Genomic DNA, 25,136 nt, shown 5'->3' with positions numbered 1-25,136 from the left:
TTCTACACACATCCTTCCATATCCTTTAAATCATCTCTAGATTGCATATAATACCTAGCACAATGTAATGTTATTGTAAGGAGTTGTTAGTTGCCCATATGTGGAAAATTCAAGTTTTGCTTTTTGAACTAGCTGGAAATTATTTTTTTCCTGAATATTTTCCATCCACAGTTGGTTGAACTATTGGATATGGAACCCTATGGATACTGTAATCCTCAAACTGCATATCTGTAACCACTAGTAAAACCATCTACATCTGGCTTAGATTGCAACTACAAAAGGATAATTTATGTCACAAAAATAGAGTTAGGAAACAAAACAAACTCTGTGACTCTTCAGGCACTCATACTTCATTAGAATTTTCCCTATGTGTTGCCGGGCTTCCTGGGTAGCTCAAACAGTAAAAAATCTGCCTGCGATGCAGGAGACCTGGGTTTGATCCCTGGGTCAGGAAGATCCCCTGGAGAAGGACATGGCAACCCACTCCAGTATTCTTGTCTGGAGAATTCCACAGACAGAAGAACCTGGTGGACTACAGTCCATGGGGCTGCAAAGAGTTGAACACAACTGAGCGAATAACACACACATATGTGTTGCATATTACACTATGATCAGCTGTCTAAAGAAGGACGAAGATGTAGCAGTAGCAAATAAATATGAATCCTGGATTCATTACTGTAGAAATAGTAAGGGTATAAATGCTTGTTTAAGAAGAAAAATAATTATTCATTCTATGTCTAGAGATACTGATACCTATGTTTGTTTTATTAGCTTGCCCAACAACAGGTGGAAAACGTCTTGGGAAAAATTACTGACAGTAAAAATAAACTAGCCTATGAAAAGGGAAAACTTCAGGTATGAAATTTCATTTTCTGATTTTTTTGTCTCATTTTCTAATGCCAATTGTGAAGCTAAATATTGCTGGACTTTGAAGAGGACCTAGCTCAGTCATTTACCAGTTCTGTAACTTTGGACAAGTTTTTAAACCTCTGTAAACCTGGTCCCTTATTCACATCCAGCTGACCCCTATTTACACACTTATAATATAATGCTGAAACCTAAGAGTGTGATCCCAAGGTTCATTCTGTGACAATATGAAACTTTATTATAATTATTTTATGCATAGTCATTTGCTGCCAATGTAGAAAGCCTATGTTCTGTCTCTTTTTATTGAAGTTTTGTTGATTTCCAATATTATATTAGCTTTGAGTATACAGCAGTGATTCAGTATTTCTATAGATCATATTCTAAAGTTATTATAAAATATTGGCAATATTTCCTGTGCTGAATAACAGAGTCTTATAGCTTATTTTATCCATAGTCAAGAGTTACAGTTTCAGCTCCTGCCCCACCGCTTTTACACACACTGGTTATGGTTACCCTCACTCTGTTCAGGCACAGGGCTGGGTTTGATCCAGCTCCATCTCCCCCAGTCGCTCACTCTCCTTGACAGTGCCAGCCTTTGCCCTAGTGGGGAGCTGCTCCAGAGCATGAGGGTCTGGAGCTGGTATCTGGTGTGGGCTCGGTCACCTGTTGGGGCCCCAGCCTAATTTCCACTGGTTTCCTCTGCCTTGTTCCTAGGAGTAAGCAAGCCTGTGTGTGCTCTTTAGGAGTGGGGTCTGTTCCTTACAACTCTCTGATATGTCCCACTGATTTTCAAACCAGGTAATGGGACTCATCTTTCCCGTGTTGGTCCCCAGAACTGCGATTCCTAATATGTGGCATGAGCCCCAAAATCCCCAGGGAGGATCTCTGAACCTATGATATCGCTTTTTTTTCTGTGTCTCTACTAGGGGCACAAATCCTGACCTGATCATGTCTCCCTACCAAACTGTGTTTGTCTTTCTTTAGAGCCTTGGTTGTAGACATCTTTCTCCAGGTTCATTTGTTTTTAATAAGAGCTGCTCCACATATAAATGTATTTTTGATTTATTTGTAAGGGTAGATGAGCTCAGTGTTGTCCTACTCCACCATCTTGGTTTTTATCACGTATGTTTTCTTTTTTGCTGAATTTTTCTAACATTCCTAAAAAGAAATAATCCTGGAAATTAGGTCTCAAGGCAATGGAATTGACTTGAATGCATAAGATGATTCTTTAATTCCATGTTCTTTAATTTTATTGTTCTTTAATTTAATGTGGGTTTTGCCTCTGTAGTATCCACAGAGCAGGAAACTTGCCACTGGTATAACTAAGTCTGCCTTAAACCGACTTTGGTAGAAACACTGAAGTCTGAATTAATGGTTCTTAGCTTCAGCTACTGGAGAAGGCAATGGCACCCCACTCTAGTACTCTTGCCTGGAAAATCCTATGGACGGCGGAGCCTGGTGGGCTGTAGTCCATGGGGTTGCTAAGAGTCAGACACAACTGAGCGACTTCCCTTTTACTTTTCACTTTCACGCATTGGAGAAGGAAATGGCAACCCACTCCAGTGTTCTTGCCTGGAGAATCCCAGGGACTGGGGAGCCTGGTGGGCTGCCGTCTATGGGGTCGCACAGAGTTGGACACGACTGAAGCGACTTAGCAGCAGCAGCTTCAGCTACACAGTAGACTCCTCTGGGGAATTTTAAAAACACCTCATGCTGGGAAGTGTATGATGTCTGCCATTTACTTTCAAATGAATCATTTAAAAAATATTAGTTTTTTAACATACATAGGAGAAGTGATAGATGGATATATGATAAGCAAGTATAAGAATGTAATGGTTAAATTTGGATGGCAGGTGTCTGTATGTTTAAACATTTTCAAAATAAAAGGGGAAAAATCCCCATGAAAAGGCTTGCACCCCAGAGCAATTAAATCAGAATCTCAAAGAGTATGTTATATAGGCTTTAATACTTTTTAAAACTCCCCAGTGATTCCATGGTGCAGCCATTGAGCACCACTGGACTGAATGCTATGAAGCAATGTCTGGTTAGGCTTGGCAGCTATAGAGCTGATAGAATAAGTAATCTCACTAGAGGCTTGCCATGTACCTCAGCGTTAATCTTATCTATTCAAGGGACTTAGCCATCAGGTTAGCAGACATGATCCAGGACAGAAACAGCAAGATAGCTGTTTGACCACTATTTGCATGCTTTTAATTAATATTTTCTGGAGGCAATGATGCATTTAAGTATAATCTATACTTGTGTAATCTTGCACAAGTCTTAAGTTTCTTGAGTTTCATCTTAACCTATGAAGTGAGCTGAGGAAGCACACCTCTCTTACTTTCTCACTAGAAAAGACTGTAACAGGCTGGATATATAGATTATTACAGGCACAAAAGAACTTTCTCCTTTGTGAAACTAATGGTCTCATAGAAACTATGGCCCATAATATTGACCTTCTTTTAGCTTTCCCAGGAGAAATGAAGTATATTTTTATGTGTGTGAGAAAAATCACAAACACTCATAGGCAACTTGAAGCCAAATTTTTTCTGGGCATGGAATACATTTTAAGGTTTGTTAGTGAGTCTGATGTTACTTTTCTAACATTTTAAACCTCAGTTACACATTTGAGATTATCCTTATAATCTTAAGGAAAATATGTGCCTTTTTCTGCCTGTATTCCTATAATAAGGGCCAAAGTGTTTTGATAGTCTTTGAAAGCTGAAACATTTTTGAAATTATTGATTCACTGGTGTTTTTATGTCAAGCTTTGTGTTGAAACACGGCAAAGATACTGATCTCATCAGCCCAAGGGAAAGTGCTCTTATATAGCATATTGGTGGTGGTGGTGGTGTGGCTGTCATTACTCCTGAGCCACCAGGGAAGCCCATATAGCACATTACTCTTTTTAATTGAAATATAGTTAATTTACAATCTTGTGTTAGTTTCTGGTGTGCACCAAAGTGATTCAGTTATATATTCTTTTTCATATTATTTTCCATTATACTTTATTACAAGATACTGAATATAGTTCCCTGTTCTGTACAGTGGGAGCTTGTTGTTTATCTGTTTTATACACAATAGCTTGAATTCTCCAATCCCAAACTCCTAATTTAGCTGCCTCCTTCACTGTCCCTTTTGGTAACCAGAAGTTTGTTTTTTTTATGTTTTCATGCCTGTGAGTCTTGTTTCCGTTTTGTAAATAATGTCATTTATATCATATTTGGCTCAGACAGTAGAGAATCTGCCTGCAATGTGGGATACCTGGGTTCGATCCCTGAGTTGGGAAGATCTCCTGGAGAAGGGGAAGGCTACCTACTCCAGTATTCTTGCATGGATAATTCCATGGACAAAGGAGTCTGGCAGGCTATAGTCCATGGGTTCTCAAAGAGTCGAACACAACTGAGTGACTTTCACTTTCATATCATATTTCAGATTCCACATATAAATATCTGTTATTTTTCTTTTTCTGTCTGACGTCATGTAGTTTGATAATCTCTAGGGTGATCCATGTTGCTACAAATGGCATTATTTTGCTCTTTTTATGACTGAGTAATATTCCTTTGTGTGTGTGTGTGTGTGTGTGTGTGTGTGTATGCATGCACCATATTCTTTATTCATCTGCTGATGGACATTTTGGTTGCTTTCATGTCTTGGCTATTGTAAATGATACATTATTCTTGCCAGGTAATCTAAAGAAAGAGCTGCACACTAAGCATAATCAAAATAGTCTGTTTTCTCTCAATTGGATTATAATTAATTAAAATATTATGTATCAACCATATTAGAAAAGAGATTGCATTTTTTAAACTAATAATGTAAATACTGGGTTTCAGGTGTTAATGTAGACTGTCAGAAACTGCTGCCTCACATTCAAACTTGATTTTGATTTGATATTTGGTGCTGTATACTATTACATTATCTAAATATGTCCAAATGTATTTATCCTTTATGTTGATGGATATTTAGGCAGTTTTCAATTGCTTACAAACAATGCCTTTATGATAAATTCTTATACATGTCTTTGTACACACATCCAAAGAGTCTCTAACTATAATTCTTAGGAGGACTGTAGCTTGCCAATGCAGGAGACATAAGAGACACCAGTTCAATCCCTGGGTCAGGAAGATCCCCTGGAGAAGGAAATGGCAATGCCCTCCAGTATTCTTGCCTGGAGAATCCGATGGACAGAGGAGCCTGGTGGGCTACAGTCCATAGGGTCACAAAGAGCCTGACACAACTGAAGTGACTTACCATGCATTCAGGGTGTGCATAAATTGAATTTTACTAGACTCTCTCAAATTTCTCCTGAAAGTTTAGAAAGCAGTCTGTATAAGAGAATGTAGAATGACAGTGTTACGAATCTTATAAAGTAGATGAATCTCATAAAATAATGCTACATGATGTTTTAAAAGTCAAAGCGTTAGTCACTCAGTTGTGTCTGACTCTTTGTGACCCCAGGCTGTAGACTGTAGCCCGCCAGGCTCCTCTGTCCATGGCTGTTTAGGGATATGACATTTATAGTAACATTATTTAAAAGGAATAGGAATGATAAATACCAAATTCAGGATAATAGTAAACTCTAGAATGGGAGGAAGATATTTGTTGGATTAGGCTACACAGAGGTATATTTGTATGTTTTATTCTTTCTAAGTTGAGTGATGGATAGATGGGCTGTTGCTATATAGGTCTGAAAGATTTCTATCACTTTTTTCCTTGTCTTTAAACGTATGTCAGTTAGTGCTTTATGCTCACTCTAATCTACCATCAATCCCATCACTCTTATGCCAGCTGGATTCAAATATTATCTTAGCTACTTGGCCCCTTATTATAGGCAGCTGCTTTTATGATCTTAGTTTAAAGATTATTTAAGAGTTTTGTTTCAGTAAATCTTATTAAGCTATAACATACAGAAAAGTACACAAGGTACAGCTCATGAATTTTCACAAAGTAAAAGTATCCATGTGACCAGCACTCAGAATAAGAAATAGAATGTTCCCAGAACTCATTTCATAACCTTTTTCAGTCACTGTCTCCCATGATGTTACTATCCATCATCTTGACTTCTATAGCCAGATTAGTTTTACCTGTTTTGAACTTTATATAATTGTAACAGAATATACTTTTTGTGTCTTGTTTCTTTCACCCAGCATTATAATTGAGAGATTCATCCATGTTGTTCATTGTATTAATGCTTCTTTGGCTTGAATTGCTGCATGAAATTATATGAATGTTATTAAGAGTGCTGTGCTGAAGTTATCACAGTTTTATGACTATATTATCATATTTCAAGTCAAAATATATAACTTCGGCAGTTCAGGTTGTTTCAGTTATGAAACTCAATCTAAACTATGAAGGCGCTAACATTATAGGCTTGTCCTACTTAATTTCTGATTTATCATATGTACTGAAAAAAAAAAACCTAGGAAATTTCTTAATAGCATTCATTTAGAATGCTTGCACTAGGAAACACATAAAAATAAAAATAAGTTTTTCTTTTCATCGGTATCTTAGGTGTCTCATAGTTTCTTTTTTGTTTTGATCTGTCCTGTGCAGCATATGGGTATAGTTCCCCAGCCAGGGATCGAACCTGCGCCCCATGCACTGGAAGCATGGAGTCCTAACTGCTGTTATATTTTTTTAGTTTTATATTTCAAAATATATATAACAGGCAGTAGTGGGGTAAGGAATTAAGTGGCACAGACTACTGTGCATAAAATAAGCTACAAAGATATATCATATATCACATGAAATGTAGCCGATATTTCATAATAGTGAAATGGAGTATAATCTTCAAAAATTGTGAATCACTGTGTTCCACACTTGAAACTTACATAATACTGTAAATCAGCTGTACCTCAATTTTTAAAAATACATATCTCTATATTTAAATCATTTGAAATAATAGGAGGAAATGACCTTGACCTAAATACTGCTTTTTTTGAGACTGCCTAATAAGCTGGCTATGGAAGCTATTTTTCATGGATTTAATGACATAGAAACATCAGATCTCTGAGGGTAGCAGGATTTATTTGCTTCTATGTTCTTCCCCATTTGAATGTCCTGAATTAAAAATTGTTTTGAAAAAGTGACCCACTGCAAAAACTAAAGTGGCTTATAGATGCGAATATGCCATCTAACAAGTTTCAGAGCATTTTATTGAGTACCTTGAGGTTGAGGGTAGGGTAATTACCTGAGAAAAATTACCCACAAAAAATAATGTGTGTTTTGCTTGAAGAGAGGCAAATTTAAAATTCTTTGGGTGTTTATCAGTACTTTTCCACTGAGTTCTAAGATTAACAGCGGTTTGCTTTTTTTTAGAATGAGAATAATTGTTGCATCGAAACACACCTTTAGAGGCAGCCATTCTAATTCTGAACCTTAAGTGAAAACCACTTAATGGGGAGCCACGCAACATGTTTTATACTGTGTTGTTCAGTCACCAAGTTGTGTTCTACTCTTCATGACCCCATGGCCTGCAGCATACCAGGCTTCCCTGTGCCCCACCATTTCCCAGAGTTTGCCCAAGTTCATCCAACCATCTCATCCTGTCACCCTTTTCTCCTGCCTTCAGTCTTTCCCAGCATCAGGGTATTTTCCAATTAGTCAGCAGTTCGCATCAGGTGGCCCAAAGTATTGAGCTTCAGCTTCAGCATTAGTCCTTCCAATGAATATTCAGGGTTAATGTCTTTTAGGATCAACTGGTTTGATCTCCTTGCTGTCCAAGGGCTGTCAAGAGTCTCCTCCATCATGGAAGTTTGAAAACATGAATTTTTTGGCATTCAGCGTTCTTTATGGTCCAACTCTCACATCTGCACATGTCTTCCTAGAAAAACCCAAGCTTTGACTGTATGGACCTTTGTCAGCAAAGTGATATCTCTGCTTTTGAATACACTGTCTAGGTTTGTCATAGCTTTTCTTCCAAGGACCAGGCTTCTTTAATTTCATGGCTGTGGTCACTGTCTGCAGTGATTTTGGAGCCCAAGAAGAGAAAATCTGTCACTGCTTCCACTTTTTCCCTTTCTAATTGCCATGAAGTGATGGGACCAGAAGCCATGATCTTATGTTTTTTTAATATTTTAAACTGGCTTTTTCACTCTCATCCTTCACCCTCATCAAGAGACTCTGTAGTTCCTATTTGCTTTCTGCCATTAGGGTGGTATCATCCGCATATCTGAGGTTGTTGATATTTCTCCCGACAATCTTGTTTCCAGTTGTAACTCATCCAACCCAGCATTTCTCATAATGTGCTCTGGTATAAGTTAAATAAACAGGGTGACAGTAAACAGCCTTGTCATCCTCCTTTCTCAATCCTGAACCAGTCAGTTGTTCCATACAAGGTTCTAACTTTTGCTTCTTGACCAGCATATAGGTTTCTCAGGAGACAGGTAAGATGATCTGGCATTCCCATCTCTTTAAGAGTTTTCCACAGTTTGTTATGATCCACACAGTCAAAGGCTTTAGCATTGTCAATGAAACAGAGGTAGATGTTTTTCTGGAATTCCCTTGCTTTTTCTATGATCCAGCAAATGTTGGCAATTTGATCTCTGGTTCCTCTGCCATTTCTGTATCCAGCTTGGACATCTGGAAATTCTCAGTTCACACAATGCTGAATCCTAGCATGTAGGATTTTGAGCCATAACCTTACTAGCATGAGAAGATGAGAGCAGTTGTCTGGTGTTTTGAACATTCTTCAGTACTGCCCTTCTTGGGAATTGGGATGAGGATTGACCTTTTCCAGTCCTGTGGCCACTGCTGGGTTTTCCAAACTTGCTAACATGTTGAGTGCAGCACTTTGATAGCATCATCTTAAAGCTCTGCTGGAATTTGATCACCTCCACTAGATTTGGGTGACTCCACTGGGTTTGGGTGACTGACCACACCATTGTGGTTATCTGGGTCATTAAGATCTTTTTTTGTACAGTTCTCTGTATTCTTTCCATCTCTTCTTGATCCTTTCTGCTTTTATTAGGTCTTCACCATTTCTGTCCTTTATTGCGCCCATTTTGGGATGCAATATTTCTTTGATATATCCAATTTTCTTGAAGAAATCTCTAGTTTTTCCCCTTCTGTTGTTTTCCTCTTTTTCTTTGCATTGTTCATTGAAGAAGGGTTTCTGTCTCTGCTATTCTGTGGAACTCTGCATTCAGTTGGGTGTACCGTTCTCTTTCCCCCTTGCTTTTCATTTCTCTTCTTTCTTCAGCTATTTGTAAATCCTTTTCAGACAACCACTTTGCCTTCTTGCTTTTCTTTTTCTTTAGGATGGTTTTGTTCAGTGCCTCTGTACGATATTATGGACCTCTGTCCGTAGTTCTTCAGGCACTCTGTTTACTAGATCTAGCCCCTTGAATCTATTTGTCACCACCACTGTGTATTCATAGGGGATTTGGCTTACGTCATACCTGGGCTGGCCTAGTGTTTTTTCCCACTTTTAGTTTAGGCCTGAATTTTGCTATGAGACACTAATGATCTGAGCCACAGTCAGCTCCAGGTCTTGTTTATGGTGACTGTCTACAGCTTCTCCATCTTTGGCTACAAAGAATGTAATCACTCTGATTTTGGTATTGACCATTTGGTGATGTCCATGTGTAAAGTTGTTTTATGCTGTACACTGTGGAAGAGAGAAACAAACAGGCAAAGATGAGAGAAAGGATTCTGCTGATGAAACAAGAGAGATTTCCTGAGACAAAATGTGTTTCCATGTAGCCTTTCCCAAAAAAGTTAATATTAGCACTCAAATTTTAACAGTTGCTAAAAATTATCAGTACCTACAGCCAAGAGGAATATGCCCTTCACATGTGGGAAATAAAAGATTCTAAGAGAGGAAGAAGTTTATTTAAAATTTTGGATGAAACTTTTTCTGATTCAGAGATAGGCTCAGTAATGTTATTTGCATGAAAGGATTGGAAATAAGAGGAAGAAAATATAGAGAAATACACAATTTGGAGATTTGTACGTAAATAATAATGATTCATTTCCCCAAATGGGGCTTCCCAGGTGGCACTTAGTGGTTAAAGAAGCTGCCTGCCAATGCAGAAGTAAGAGACTAGCATTCAGTCTTTGGGTTGGAAAGATTCCCTTGGAGGAGAAAATGGCAACCCACTCCAGTATTCTTGCTTATGGAGAATCCCATGGATAGAGGAGCCTGGTGGAGGTCCATAGGATCCCAAAGAGTTGGACAATACTGGAACAACTTAGCATGCACATTCCCCCAAATAATCATCATCTTTAAAGATATGAATAGTCAGCTTTATGAGTTCATTTTCAAATATAATTCAGCCTATAAGAATTCTGTTAATTCAGCTTTTGTAATTCTCTGTTGGTTAAACACAAAATTCTGTCTCCTCCTTACATAGTGACAATTCTAATTATTTGTACTCAGAAAGGTTTCAGAGTGCTAAATACCACAATTCCTTTAAAATAGATATGAAAATACATTGCCCACAAAGTCTCACTGTCATGTTCATGAACTGTGTTAATTTGGAGTTTCCATAAGTGCCATAAACCAAATGAGTTATCTCAGTACTTGTATATGGCTACAGCCTACTTTTATTTGTTGAAGTAACTATTTTAGTTGACATAGAATCATAGAAAAATGTAGGCTTGCTTTCTTAAGAATTTGCTGTGATTTTTTTTTTCCCAAAAATTCTTGGCTTTTTTTTTAACTTTTTAAAGTGTACATACCTATCTATTTCATCAGCAAGGCTTATTTTATTGCTCTTCTGTTTTTTCCCTCTAGACAAAAGTTAAGCAGCTAGAAGAACAACTGCATTCTCTTACTGAAACGAGTTCACAGAATGATCATCTACGCAAGTTGAATAAGGCACTAGAAGGCAAATATGCTCAGGTGTGATTAATAGCTACAAAACAGATTGCTTTTATGTTTTCATTAGCTTTTAAGAAACAGGCCTTTCTCCCCACCTTACCATACAATCCCAGGAAGATGAATATTCTCTCACTGTACTCCATTTAACAAACATTTTTTAAAACACCCTCTATGTACAAAGTTCCACTTAATCCTAGAGGATTTCAGAAAGATGCCAGAATCAGGATTGGGACATTCAGCTTGCTTATGCTCTAACTGGAGGATTAGGAATGTACTCAGTAGATTTTATTATAGACGATTACAGCTTTTGGAAACAAAATAGATTGTAATGGGAGCATCCTTAGGGAGTGTTATTATGATGAAAGCATCATGAATCATGTTGTTCATAGAAGAAGTGGGTTTTTTTGATGTGAGCCTTAAAACTTTTGGCAGATGCGAGGAACAAGTATCTTTGATTTTTTTAGTTATAGGCAAAGACAGAACTTGGTGCCAGCACGACCCACAACAGCGCACTTGAAAGAGGTATTAGTAGTGAAGGTGCTTACTTGTCAACATGGTGGCTCTTGAGACTGAAAACCTTTCATAAGTCACATAATACTTTAACAGATGAAGAGAAAATTAGACAAATAAAGGTATATAAAACATTTAGTGAAGAAAACAATCCAGGAATATGTGTTAGTAAAAAAAAGTGATTCATTTCAGTGATTTACAATTTACCACATTATCTGTTTATTTTTAATTCTTAACACTCAGTGTTAGCATGTGTAATATTTGTGTCTATAACACTTGTGTATGTTACACCTCTGGTAACCAAGGAAGTAGAATGCATCTTCAGATGGAATGCTGCTAGCGTTCTAACCATCCGACTACACCGGAAAAGGGGCCTTCATTAGATTCGCTTTCTTTCTTCACTAGGACATACTTCATTCTGGTTATTTTTTTTCATTCTGAAAGCAAAGGAACACATTTTTAAGTATATTTTCCATCACAGCTTTGTTTAGAACATTGTGTTGTTTCTCATAGTAAACGGGGCACTTATTGAATAATAATCCCAGGTTTAGTTGATTTGTTTTTCTCAATTGGTGATGCCTCCAAGAAGAAGGAAATCTCCAGAGAGGCCTGCTTCTTCTAAATTCCTTGAAAGCTATAGGCCTCCTGTCAACAGCGTAAAGGAACGAATTTCCTCAGGTTTGCCCAATGTTGTGCCAAACCCCACACGCCGTGTGACCTTTGCACCTACCCTGACTTCTGTGAGGTCTTCTCAGGAGATTGGAGACTCTAGGATCTCTCTAAAGACTCTCTTGAATGCCATTAAAACCATGGAGGGAAGACTAGAAGGTAAAATAGACATTCTTGCCTCAAGACCATTAATAAATGATGAGTCACCAAATTTTCTTAATCGAGATTCGGTAAGTGAAGACCAGACATCATAAAGAAATTTCAGATTTATACAACAATGAAGAAAAGTACTAACATCTAGAGAGATAAAGTTTAGAGATGTGCATACTAACAAGGAAACAAGCTTCTTCACAAACAGGATAGATTAATGTAGATTGAAACCATCATTCTAGCTATCTCATACTTTTTCTTTTGGACACAGAAATGTCCAATTTGGCTTAACACTAACCATTGAGATTTTTTAAATCTAATTTTCTATTTCTTAAAAATTAGTATGTTAATAATCTTAACATTTACAGTAAAATGTGTGGATAAAGGTTGATTTTAAAGTAGAAGTACATAAATAGGAGCCCTAATATCTTGGATGCTGGCATATATTTCGCCCAAAAAACTTACTAGAGCACCTATCTTTGTTTCCTATTTAAAAACAGAAAGTACTATAACTTGTCTTAGAGTTAACTGATGTTTAGATACTTTCGTTAAGTACTTTGGCTAGCGGCCTTTTCAAATTTATATAAACACTGGTAAAACTGTAAACACTATGTTCTTCTAATGTACTTTTCCCATTCAATAGGTTTTCAAAACGTCTAAGCATTTCTGTACTATGCTTGGATCCCTACAGAAAAAGTATTTTAAATGTTACACGTTAAAAGTTATAGGGAAGTATAATATTGAGGGAGATATGGGGAAAAGGCATTCTTTGTTGATGTTTGGAGTGCCCTCTTCCCACAAAGGACAATTTGGCTTTGTTTACGTTTATTTCTTGGGCTTCCCTGGTGGCTCAGATGGTAAAGAATCTGCCTACAATGCAGGAGACCTAGATTCAATCCCTGAGTCTGATCCCTGGGTTGGGAAGTTCCCCTGGAGAAGGGAATGGCTATACCCAGTGCAGTATTCTTGCCTGGAGAATCCCATGGACAGAGGAGCCTGGCAGGCACAATCCATGGGGTTACAACACAAAAAAACCAGAATTGAGTGACTAACACTTTCACTTTTTCACAGAGGAGCCTGGTGGCCTAGTCAATGGGGTCGCAAAGAGTTGGACATGACTGAAGGGACTTAGCACACACAAATACAATATATAAGATGTATTAAGATATATAAATATATATTTTATATATATATATCTTCAGATACATAAGATATATAAATATCTTTAGATATTTAAATATACAATATATAAATATCTTAATCATAACATATGTTAGGTTAAAACAAGGTTCAGAAGAGTGTACAAAATATTTCTCTATTTGTGTGCAAAAGGGTTGGGAGGATGAAGAATATATAAATATGTGTTCACCTTTGCAAAGAGTATCTCTAAAATGAATTATAATAAATTGGCAATGTTATTTTCAAGAAAGGAGACTGGGTGGCTGAGAGATTTTTCACTGTATCAAAAGGATAAAGTGAAAAATCTCCCAGCCAAAGCAAAAGTGGACAAAGGATGGTTTTTTCAGCAAGTGGTGCTTAAGCAATTGTATATCACATGCAAAAACAAAAACCAAAATACCTTTGATCTGTACCTCTTACCATATATAAAAATTATCTCAAAATGGATGAGAGCCCTAAAGGTAAAACCTAAAACTATAAACTTCCTGAAGAAAACATTGGAAGAAAGCTTTATAATCTGGAATTACACAAAGATTTCTTAGATTTGACATCAAAAGCATGATCCATAAAGAAAAAAAAAAGAGAAATGACGGCTTATGCTGTTCAAAGACATTGTTAAGAAAATGAGATAAATTACAGGCTGGGAGAAGAAACAACTGCAAATCACATATGTGATGAAAGTTTTGTCTCCAGAATTTATTAAAATCACAAAACTCAGAAGGAAGCAATTTGGAAAAAGAAGGGGCAAAGTATTTGAACATATATTTCACTAAAAAGATACATGGATATAAGTAAGAATTTGAAAAGATGTTAAACATCAGGCATTAGGGAAATGCAGATTAACATGCAGTGAGATACTGCCTCACACTATTGTGTGTTTGTGTTCAGTCATGTCCGACTGTTTATGACCCCATGAACTATAGCCCTCCAGGCTTCTCTGCCCATGGAATTTTCCAGGCAAGAATACTGGAATGGGTTACCAGACAGTAAAGAATCTGCCTGTAACGTGAGAGACCCAGGTTTGATCCCTGGATTGAGAAGATCCCCTGAAGAAGGAAATGGCGGTCCACTCCAGTATTCTTGCCTGGAGAATTCTATGGACAGAAGAGCCTGGTGAGGGCTACAGTCTATGGACTCACAGAGAGTCAGACACAACTGAGCGACTAACACTTTCACCTCCGGGGGATCTTCTGGACCCAGGGATCAATCCACATCTCTTGCGTCTCCTGCCTTAGCAGGCGGATTCTTTACCACTAGTGCCACCTGGGAAGCCCACCACATACTATTAGAATGTTTAAAATTGAAAAACTGATTGTACCGAGTGTTAGTGAAGATATGGAGGAGCTCTCATACATTTTTGAAGGAAGTGTAAAATCAACCATTTTGGAAAATAGTTTGGTAGTTTCTTTAAAAGTGAAACAGGGGACTTCACTGGTGGTCCAATGACTAAGATTCTGCAATCCCAATGCAGGGGTGCTGGGTTCCATCCCTGGTCAGGGAACTAGGTCCCACATGCCACGACTAAGACCTGGTGCAGCCAATTTTTTTTCAAATGAAACAAATTACTACCATATGACCTATCTCTTCCACCCCTATGTATTTACCAAAGATAAATGAAAGTTTATATCTACACAAAGATTTGTATACAACTACTCAAAGCAGTTCTATTTGTAATAGCTTAAAACTATCACTTCATGGCAAATAGATGGGGAAACAGTGAAAGACTTTATTTTCTTGGGCTCCAGAATCACTGCAGATGGTGACTGCAGCCATGAAATTAAAAGACGCTTTCTCCTTGGAAGAAAAGCTATGACAAACCTAGACAGCATATTAAAAAGCAGAGACATTACTTTGCTGACAAAGGTCCATACAGTCAAAGTTATGTTTTTTCCAGTAGTCATGTACAGATGTGAAAGCTGGACAATAAGAAAGGCTGAATGCCAAAGAATTGATGCCTTCGAACTGTGACTCTTGAGAGTCCCTTGGACAGCAAGGAGATCAAACCAGTCAATCCTAAAGGTTATCAACCTTGAATGTTCATTAAAAGGACTGATGTTGAAGCTTCAATACTTTGGCCACCTGAGTGAAGAGCCGACTCGTTGGAAAAGACCCTGATGTTGGGAAAGAGTGAAGGTAGGAGAAGGGAATGACAGAGGATGAGATGGTTGGATGGCATCACTGACTCAATGGACATAAGTTTGAGCAAGCTCCAGGAGATGGTGAAGGACAGGGAAGCCTGGCATACTGCAGTCCATAGGGTTGCAAAGAGTTGGACACGAGTGAGCGACTGAACAGAACAGAAAACTGGAACAACTCCAGTGTCTAGCAGAATACTGTTCAGCAACAGGGAGGAAGAACTGTTGATACATGCAGAAGATTGAGTGAATCTTAACCGTGCTGAATAAAACAAACCATTCAAAAATGAGTACAGTACATCCTCTACATATGAACCTTCAAGTTGTGAACTTTCAAACTTGCATTCACGTGTCCAGTCATGAAGTTTAGTTCTATTTGAGGCGGCACAGGATTCGAATGTAGACTGGTACTGGAAGTCTGCAGCAGCTGTTCAGAATACAGCCCAGTTCAGCTCAGTCGCTCAGTCGTGTCCAACTCTTTGCGACCCCATGGACTACAGCATGCCAGGCCTCCCGTCCGTCACCACCTCCTGGAGTTTACACAAACTCATGTCCATTGAGTCGGTGATGTCATCCAACCATCTCATCCTCTGTCATCCCCTTCTCCTCCTGCCTTCAGTCTTTCCCAGCATCAGGGTCTTTTCCAAAGAGTTAGTTCTTCGCGTCAGGTAGCCAAAGTATTGGAGTAGCAGCTTCGGCATCAGTCCTTCCAATGAATATTCAGAACTGATTTCCTTTAGGAAGGACTGATTGGATCTCCTTGCAGTCCAAGGGACTCTAAAGAGTCTCCTCCAACACCACAGTTCAAAAGCATCAATTCTTCGGCGCTCAGCTTTCTTTGTAGTCCATCTCTCACATCCATACATGACCACTGGAAAAAACATAACTTTGACTAGAAGGACCTTTGTTGGCAAAGTAATGTCCTTGCTTTTTAATATGCTATCTAAGTTGGTCATAACTTTCCTTCCAAGGAGTAAGCATCTTTTAATTTCATGGCTGTGCTACCAAAGAGTCCAGTGCTGCCAAAGGGCTATACGACCCTGTAGCTCAGACAGTAAACAATCTGCCTATAATGCAGGAGACCTTGGTTCGATCCCTGGGTCAGTAAGATCCTCAGGAGAAGGGAATGGCAGCCCACTCCAGTATTCTTGCCTGAAGAATCCCATGAAAAGAGGAGCCTGCCGGGCTACAGTCCATGGGATCACAAAAAGTTAGAAACGACTGAGGGACTAACACTACCCAGATGTCACTGGATCATTTTTTCAAGAGGGTAGCTGGAAATGAATCTAGCAAGTAACCAGAACTTGTGCCATCAGTGTCCGGCATGAGCGAAATTGCAGTGTGCCCTCGGTCTCCTCTTGCTGATGATCCTTCGTCTCTTAACCATGTCCCACCTCCATTCCCTCTTGCAATCAGTTCCCACCTGTCCACTTGACGCCAGTCAGCCCCTGTATGCCAGCTGTTGTACTGCTGTGCTTTTCAAGGTACTATACTGTAAGGTTGATAGTGTTTTTGGTTTGCTTGTTTTTTATGTATTGTCTGAAAAGTGTTATAAACCTATTAAAGTACAGTACTACATAGCTGGTTGTGTTAGTTTGGTACCTAGACTAACAGACTTAAGACCAAATTGAATTTATGAGCACGTTCTTAGAACAGAACTCATTTGTATGTAGGGGACTTACTGTACATAAAATACCTCATTTATATAAAATTCTAGGAAATAAAAATGAATTTATTGTGACAGAAAATAGGTCAGTGGAGGCCTTGCGTGGACATGTAGGAACAGGGAGAGAAAACGGTTTGATTACTAAAAAGGCATAGGGGAAGTTCCGGGTAATGGAAATTGTTCATTATTGTCATGATTTTAAGAGTTTATATATATTTCAGAGACATTAGTTTGCCGACTAAGGTCCATCTAGTCAAGGCTATGGTTTTTCCCGTGGTCATGTATGGATGTGAGAGTTGGACTGTGAAGAAGGCTGAGCGCCGAAGAATTGATGCTTTTGAACTGTGGTGTTGGAGAAGACTCTTGAGGGTCCCTTGGACTGCAAGGAGATCCAACCAGTCCATTCTAAAGGAGATCAACCCTGGGATTTCTTTGGAGAGAATGATGCTAAAGTTGAAACTCCAGTACTTTGGACACCTCATGTGAAGAGTTGACTCATTGGAAAAGACTGTGATGCTGGGAGGGATTGGGGGCGGGAGGAGAAGGGGACAACCGAGGATGAGATGGCTGGATGGCATCACTGACTCAATGGACGTGAGTCTGAGTGAACTCCGGGAGTTGGTGATGGACAGGGAGTCCTGGCGTGCTGCGATTCATGGGGTCGCAAAGAGTCGGACACGACTGAGCAACTGAACTGAACTGATACATATTTCAAAATTGTACATGTTAAATGTACACAGCTTACCGTATGTCAGCTATATCCCAGTATGGCTGTTTTTAACATGTATACTATCATGTAAGAATCGAATCACCAGTCTATGTCCGATGCAGGATACAGCATGCTTGGGGCTGGTGCACGGGGATGACCCAGAGGGATTTTATGGGTAGGGAGGTGGGAGGGGGGTTCATGTTTGGGAACGCATGTACACCTGTGGTGGATTCATGTCAATGTATGGCAAAACCAATACAGTATTGTAAAGTAAAATAAAGTAAAAATAAAAATTTTTAAAAATGAAAAATTAAAAACATAAAAAAATATAAAAAATAAAAAAAATAAAAATGTTAATTTTTGTATAAGTAATTATTTTAAAGTATTTAAATTGACATTCTTGAAATGACAAAAACCATAAAGATAGATAACAAGTTAGTGGTTGCCAAGGAACATGGAATGGATTTGGGGAGGACATGAACACAAAGAAATAATACAAGTGAGTTCTTTGTGGCAGTGGAGCAGTTCTGTATCTTGACTGTGGTGGTGGTCACCAGAATATGTGCATGGGATCAGATTACATAGTTATATGTACGTGTGCATACACAGGTGAATGCAGGTTAAAAAAATGGTGAAAACTGTAACTTTTGTAGTCCAGTTAATCTGATTAACAATCATGTAAGATTGTGAAGATGTAAAGATGTCATTATTAGAAGCAGGGTGAAGAGTATGTGGGACTGTCACTAATTTTGTGACATCCTGTGAGTCTAATTATTTTAAGATAGAATCTTTTTTTTTTTAAGAGTAGTATTTAAGATAGTATGATGATCTGAAATGATTGTGTAGATACACTGAAAGTGTTTCAGGGATGTAAAATGGTAATAATTTTAATTAGGATTAGAACACTATTTAGAATACTTTTATAACTATTTTCTTGATACTATTTGATACTTACCTGCTTTTATTATGTACTTTGTTAATTTACATCATATTTTCAAATTCTGTGAGAACCAATTTCTCCCCCAGTTTTCATCTTACCATCAGAGGGTTTTTTTGTTTTTCTTTTTTTAGTATTTTTAAGTTTTTATTGGTATATAGTTTATTTACAGTGTTATGTTAGTTTCTGGTGAACAGCAAAGTGAATCAGTTATACATATATCCACTCTTTTCCCATATAGGTCATTACAGAGTATTGAGAAGAGTTCCTTGTGCCATATAATAGCCATCATAATCATAGTCTTATCTCCCATATCCCTCATTCCAGGCCTTTCATATTGACATATATATTAGAGATTTGTACGTATATATTAACATTTATTTTCCTTTGTAGTTTTAAGGGGAAAAACAGCTACTAGAGCTAGTTTTTTTGGGCTTTTTTTTTGCAGTTATAGATAAGCATGTTTAATTAAACATTTTAAATTTGGCTTCTAAATTGCTATGTCTTATTCTAACCAGAGCTTCCCTTATGGCTCAGATGGTAAAGAATCCACCTGCAATACAGTAGGTCTGAGTTTAATCCCTGGGTTGGGAAGATCCCCTAGAGAAGGAAGTAGCTACCCACTCTAGTATTCTAGCCTGGAGAATCCCCATGGACAGAGAAGCCTGGCAGGCTAACAGTCGATGGGGTCGTAAAGAGTCAGACAAGATTGAGCAACTAAGCAGAGGACATTCTAACTGCTGATTGATTGTGCTTTAAGAAAGTCATTTATTATCGTTTCTTTCTTTCTGCTAAGGTGAAATCCCTTCTTGAAAAGAATGAAGCGGAGCTTTCACAAGCAGTGAAGGGTCGTGATGCAGCCCTGAAAGAGAGTCAGAAGTTGAAAGGGGACCTTGAAACTCTGGAGGACAGGGAGAACAAGAAGGCAAGACATCACGCCTTTGTGAACTCTTTAACTGACATGAAGCGCTTTTGAAATTTTCATGAGCCACATTCTTTCATTTCTTGTTACCTTTAGTTTTAAAAAAAAACAAAGAAGATTGATCAGATGAGAATTTTCTTTTCTAAAGGAAAGATAACTTTAGAAAAACTTTAAAATACTTCCCTTAAAAATAGATTTAACTCACAATGTGTTTTTTTTCTTTCTTAATCAAAAGTCTGCTTTTTTTTTGTTGAAACACATCTGACCTTGGTAATAATAACCACCTACTTATGTCTTATTAATGTGATAAAACATTGTTATGATTCTGTGTTAAATCACCAAATGCTTTCTGCTTAACAGTGTGTGTTCTCGGTGGGAGGAGAGGTCACATCCCAGACTCCTTCCCCTCTGACGAGGGCTGTGACTTACACCATTCTTCAGCGGCTCCCACTCTCCCTTATGTTCTTTTTTCCCTCAGATAATTCTGATGGGCTTCGGAGGTGTTAGCTTCTTCTGAGCCCATGATAAGATTAGCTGAGCAGGGCCTGTATGGGCCACCCTGGGACTACCTCGAGATCCAAGAAGTTGTCGGTCTTTATGTCTCTGGTTAATACTGATGTGTGTGCTGGGATATGACAGTAGTCAGGAAGCACTGCAGAGTTTTTCATTGGAGCCATAGGATCTGGGTCTAGTTTTCTTTTTCTCAAAGTCAGAATAACTTAATAAACAAAATAAAAATAAAATATACTTTAAAGCAATTATCCTCTAATTAAAAATAAAACATCGTAGAAGCATACCTCACACCTATCTACGGAAAATCTCTGTGGAATTGTAAATGAATTTAAGAAGAATTTTATATTCTCTTGTTTATTTAAAACTGCTTTGGTTAAAAAAGAAAAAATATATATTTATATATACACACACACTGAATCCTCTTAGCATTGTACCAGACCTGGTTTCGATACTCTTCTAGCAGTCACAGGCCTCAGCAGCAGCAGAATAACTAGACCAGATCAAAACATTGTCTTATTTCGTCTTCTGTTAGGTGGGAAACTTTCAGCGACAACTGGCAGAAGCCAAAGAAGACAACTGCAAAGTGACAATCATGTTGGAGAATGTGTTGGCTTCTCACAGTAAGATGCAAGGTGCTCTGGAAAAAGTGCAGATAGAGCTTGGCCGGAGGGATTCAGAGATTGCAGGCCTCAAGAAAGAAAGGTACCAGAGATTATTTTTGTCTTTGTACTTGTAATTTTCTGCTGTGTTGTATAAGGAACAGTGTGTGATCAAGAAACAGTCACTTTATGTTACTTCCTTTGTGAAAAAAGTAGTACAATGGTATTTAAAGAATTAGCAAATTTGGGAGAATCTGGAATTATAAAAATGATATCCAAAAATTCACATATTTTGTAGTGGTGTAAATGAATATGTATTCCAGCAATTCATGTGATAAATGCTGTCTTGTCCTTGCTGTTTTCTACACCATTTAAACCTGCCCTTGGGTCTACAGAATAGTAATGGTCAAGATTATTAAAGCCAGGCATCTACTTTATTTTGAATTAATTATCCATTTATTAATATACTATTTAATAAATTATTTTAGAGGAATCATTCTGAGAACTGCTTTCAGTTATAAGAAAACTCCTTTGAATGTTTCAAAAATTACATGCACATTTCCCATTTAGGTTAATTAACAAATGGTTTGAGTTTAATAAGGCCTCTAAGTATGATGTATTACTGGTACATATTGCCTCTGTGTTAAGGGAGAATTAGGGACTTTTATATTCTTCATCATGCTAATTTTTTTTTTTTTTTTTACTTTATGAATCAGTGTTACCTCTGCACTTAAATCAAGGGGATGGTATTAAAAAACAGTTTACTGTTCACAGTAAAATTCTAGGTAAAAAGCAGAAATCTCAAGAGTAAGCTAGTCCATCTAGAGGTGATACGTTTTTGTGCCAATGATATATATAGAGAGAGAGTAGAAAATGCCAGCTTTTAACTTAGTCATTAATATGTACTGATAGTTTAATATACCAAACAAAATTGAATCATAGAGATGGGACAAATTTTTAATTCCCAGGAGAATTAGTCTCTTACTCTGACGCTGAGGCTGCAGATTTATCACCTGCCAGTTCTCAGATATTCTGAGCATCTGTAGCCCATGATCTAATGCCATTTTGACTTCCTGGAAGAGTGCCCTGTACATCGCAGTGGTATCATTTCTAGATGGTTCTTTCCATTTCTAGAAAGTGGTCACTTTCTTTGTGCTCTCCATCTTCAGGGCTCTAAATCAACAGCGGGTACAGAAGCTGGAAGCAGAAGTGGACCAGTGGCAGGCCAGAATGCTTGTCGTGGATGCCCAGCACAACAGTGAGGTAGAAGCCAGGATTTTATAGATGATAATGTTAGTGGTTTTTTTTTTCTTTTTTTAATTGGGATATCACTGTTTGGGAAAAATGGAGGAAAATAATCAGGTAAATTTCCTTCCCATTCAAGTCTGAGTTTTGAACAATACATATTCCCAAATGGGAAACTGGTTTATAATCTTGCAGTGAGTCGTTTGGCAAACCAGGACCATAATTATGCCTAATTCTTTTTCTCTTATATGGTCTACATTCTTTTTATATGTTAATGCATAAGGGATTGCAAATGTTAAAGTTCAGTTCAGTTCAGTTCAGTTGCTTAGTCGTGTCCAACTCTTTGCGACCCCATGAATCGCAGCACGCCAGGCCTACCTGTCCATCACCATCTCCTGGAGTTCACTCAGACTCACGTCCATTGAGTCCGTGATGCCATCCAGCCGTCTCATCCTGGGTCGTCTCCTTCTCCTCCTGCCCCTAATCTCTCCCAGCATCAGAGTCTTTTCCAATGAGTCAGTTCTTCGCATGAGGTGTCCAAAGTACTGGAGCTTCAGCTTTAGCATCAGTCCTTCCAAAGAAATCCCAGGGCTGATCTCCTTCAGAATGGACTGATTGGATCTCCTTGCAGTCCAAGGGACTCTCAAGAGTCTTCTCCAACACCACAGTTCAAATGCATCAATTCTTCAGCGCTCAGCCTTCTTCACAGTCCAACTCTCACATCCATACATGACCACTGGAAAAACCATAGCCTTGACTAGGCGGACCTTAGTCGGCAAAGTAATGTCTCTGCTTTTGAACATACTATCTAGGTTGGTCATAACTTTTCTTCCAAGGAGTAAGTGTCTTTTAATTTCATGGCTGCAGTCACCATCTGCAGTGATTTTGGAGCCCAAAAAAATAAAGTCTGACACTGTTTCCACTGTTTCTCCATCTATTTCCCATGAAGTGATAGGATCAGATGCCATGATCTTCGTTTTCTGAATGTTGAGCTTTAAGCCAACTTTTTCACTCTCCTCTTTCACTTTCATCAAGAGGCTTTTTAGCTCCTCTTCACTTTCTGCCATAAGGGTGGTGTCATCTGCATATCTGAGGTTATTGATATTTCCCAGCAATCTTGATTCCAATTTGTGTTTCTTCCAGTCCAGTGTTTCTCAGATGTACTCTGCATATAAGTTAAACAAGCAGGGTGACAATATACAGCCTTGACATACTCCTTTTCCTATTTGGAACCAGTCTGTTGTTCCATGTCCAGTTCTAACTGTTGCTTCCTGACCTGCATACAGGTTTCTCAAGAGGCAGGTTAGGTGGTCTGGTATTCCCATCTCTTTCAGAATTTTCCACAGTTTATTGTGATCCACACAGTCAAAGGTTTTCGCATAGTCAATAAAGCAGAAATAGATGTTTTTCTGGAACTCTCTTGCTTTTTTGATGATCCAGCGGATGTTGGCAATTTGATCTGTGGTTCCTCTGCCTTTTCTAAAACCAGCTTGAACCTCAGGGAGTTCACGTTTCACGTATTGCTGAAGCATGGCTTGGAGAATTTTGAGCATGAGTGCAATTGTGCGGTAGTTTGAGCATTCTTTGGCATTTCCTTTCTTTGGGATTAGAGTGAAAAGTGACCTTTTCCAGTCCTGTGGCCACTGGTGAGTTTTCCAAATTTGCTGGCATATTGAGTGCAGCACTTTCTTTCAGGATTTGAAACAGCTCCACTGGAATTCCATCACCTCCACTAGCTTTGTTCGTAGTGATGCTTTCTAAGGCCCCCTTGACTTCACATTCCAAGATGTCTGGCTCTAGATGAGTGATCACATCATCATGATTATCTGGGTCATGAAGATCTTTTTTGTACAGTTCTTCTGTGTATTCTTGCCACCTCTTCTTAATATCTTCTACTTCTGTTAGGTCCATACCATTTCTGTCCTTTATCAAGCCCATCCTTGCATGAAATGTTCCCTTGGTATCTGATTTTCTTGAAGAGATCTCTAGTCTTTCACATTCTGTTGTTTTCCTCTATTTCTTTGCATTGATCACTGAAGAAGGCTTTCTTATCTCTCCTTGCTATTCTTTGGAACTCTGCATTCAGATGCTTATATCTTTCCTTTTCTCCTTGGCTTTTTGCCTCTCTTCTTTTCACAGCTATTTGTAAGGCCTCCCCAGACAGCCATTTTGCTTTTTTGCATTTGTTTTCCATGGGGATGGTCTTGATTTGCATAAGGGATTGCAAATGTTAAAGGGCTTAGAAAATAACGTAACTTCAGTTAGAAGTAGGGTAGTCCTACCAAATAAGGAAACACATGCGTTATAGGTATGTGAATGTGAACTCGCTCAGTCGTGTTTGACTCTTTGCGACCCTGTGGACTGTAGCCGACCAGGCTCCTCCATCCATGGGATTCTCCAGGCAAGAATACTGGAGTGGGTTGCCATTTCCTTCTCCAGGGGATCTTCTCGACCCAGGGATCGAACCTGGGTCTCCCACATAGGAGGCAGACGCTTTAACCTCTGAGCCACCAGGGAAGCCATAGGTATATACGTATATATATATAAGTTCATAGGTATATACATATATAAATATGTATCTACACATATGCACACATGTTAAATACATAGGGATATTTCATATGAATAAGCTTTTTCTAGAGAAATATACAAGGAGCAGTTGCCAGTTCTTATCTCTGTAGGCAGTGAGGTTAAAGAATCAAAAAGGGGAATTTAACTAATTTAAAATTTTAGAAATTAGGATAAATAAGTTGGTTCTGTTTTCAAAAACTCTCTAGTGACCAGCGGAGCATGCCCTTCCCATCACCTTCTAAGAGTCTGCTAAGCACTGTCTGTAATAAGTTCTCACATACATATCCCAGGCATCTGGAGTCTTTGTTTCTGGTTCCAAATAATTATTGTTCCAAAGTTTAAGGAGGGAATATACAGTGTTATGTACTTCTAGTATCTTTTACAGTAAGTAGAACAACAAGATTAAAAACAATCTTCTCTTTCAGATGGAACCTCTGCAGAAAGCTCTAGATGTAGCTAGAGAAGACAACAGGAAACTGGCTATGAGCCTGGAGCAAGCTCTCCAGACAAATAATCACCTACAAACAAAGCTTGACCATGTTCAAGAGAAATTGGAAAGCAAAGAACTTGAGCGACAGAATTTGGAAACCTTTAAGTAAGAGCAGTATAGTCACAGTGAAATTAGGGAAGAGCCTCTG

At 38.4% G+C, this 25,136-nt stretch overlaps 1 protein-coding gene across 1 annotated transcript in view; it reads left to right on the top strand.

Annotated features, from left to right (window-relative positions):
• Positions 1–25,136, top strand: part of CCDC150 (coiled-coil domain containing 150) — a gene marked incomplete at its 5' end in the record, with an annotated part of 93,055 nt that overhangs the window by 55,574 nt on the left and 12,345 nt on the right. The window contains 6 exons of the mRNA XM_018066597.1: positions 772–855; positions 10,607–10,714; positions 19,445–19,573; positions 20,616–20,785; positions 21,852–21,945; positions 24,924–25,093. Of these exons, the coding sequence (XP_017922086.1) occupies positions 772–855; positions 10,607–10,714; positions 19,445–19,573; positions 20,616–20,785; positions 21,852–21,945; positions 24,924–25,093 (755 nt within the window). The remainder of the gene's footprint in view (positions 1–771; positions 856–10,606; positions 10,715–19,444; positions 19,574–20,615; positions 20,786–21,851; positions 21,946–24,923; positions 25,094–25,136) is intronic.

The sequence above is a fragment of the Capra hircus genome, chromosome 2 (genome assembly GCF_001704415.2).
Source record: "Capra hircus breed San Clemente chromosome 2, ASM170441v1, whole genome shotgun sequence".
NCBI classification, from domain to species: domain Eukaryota; kingdom Metazoa; phylum Chordata; class Mammalia; order Artiodactyla; family Bovidae; genus Capra; species Capra hircus.
This window is presented reverse-complemented; position numbering and strand designations above follow the sequence as displayed.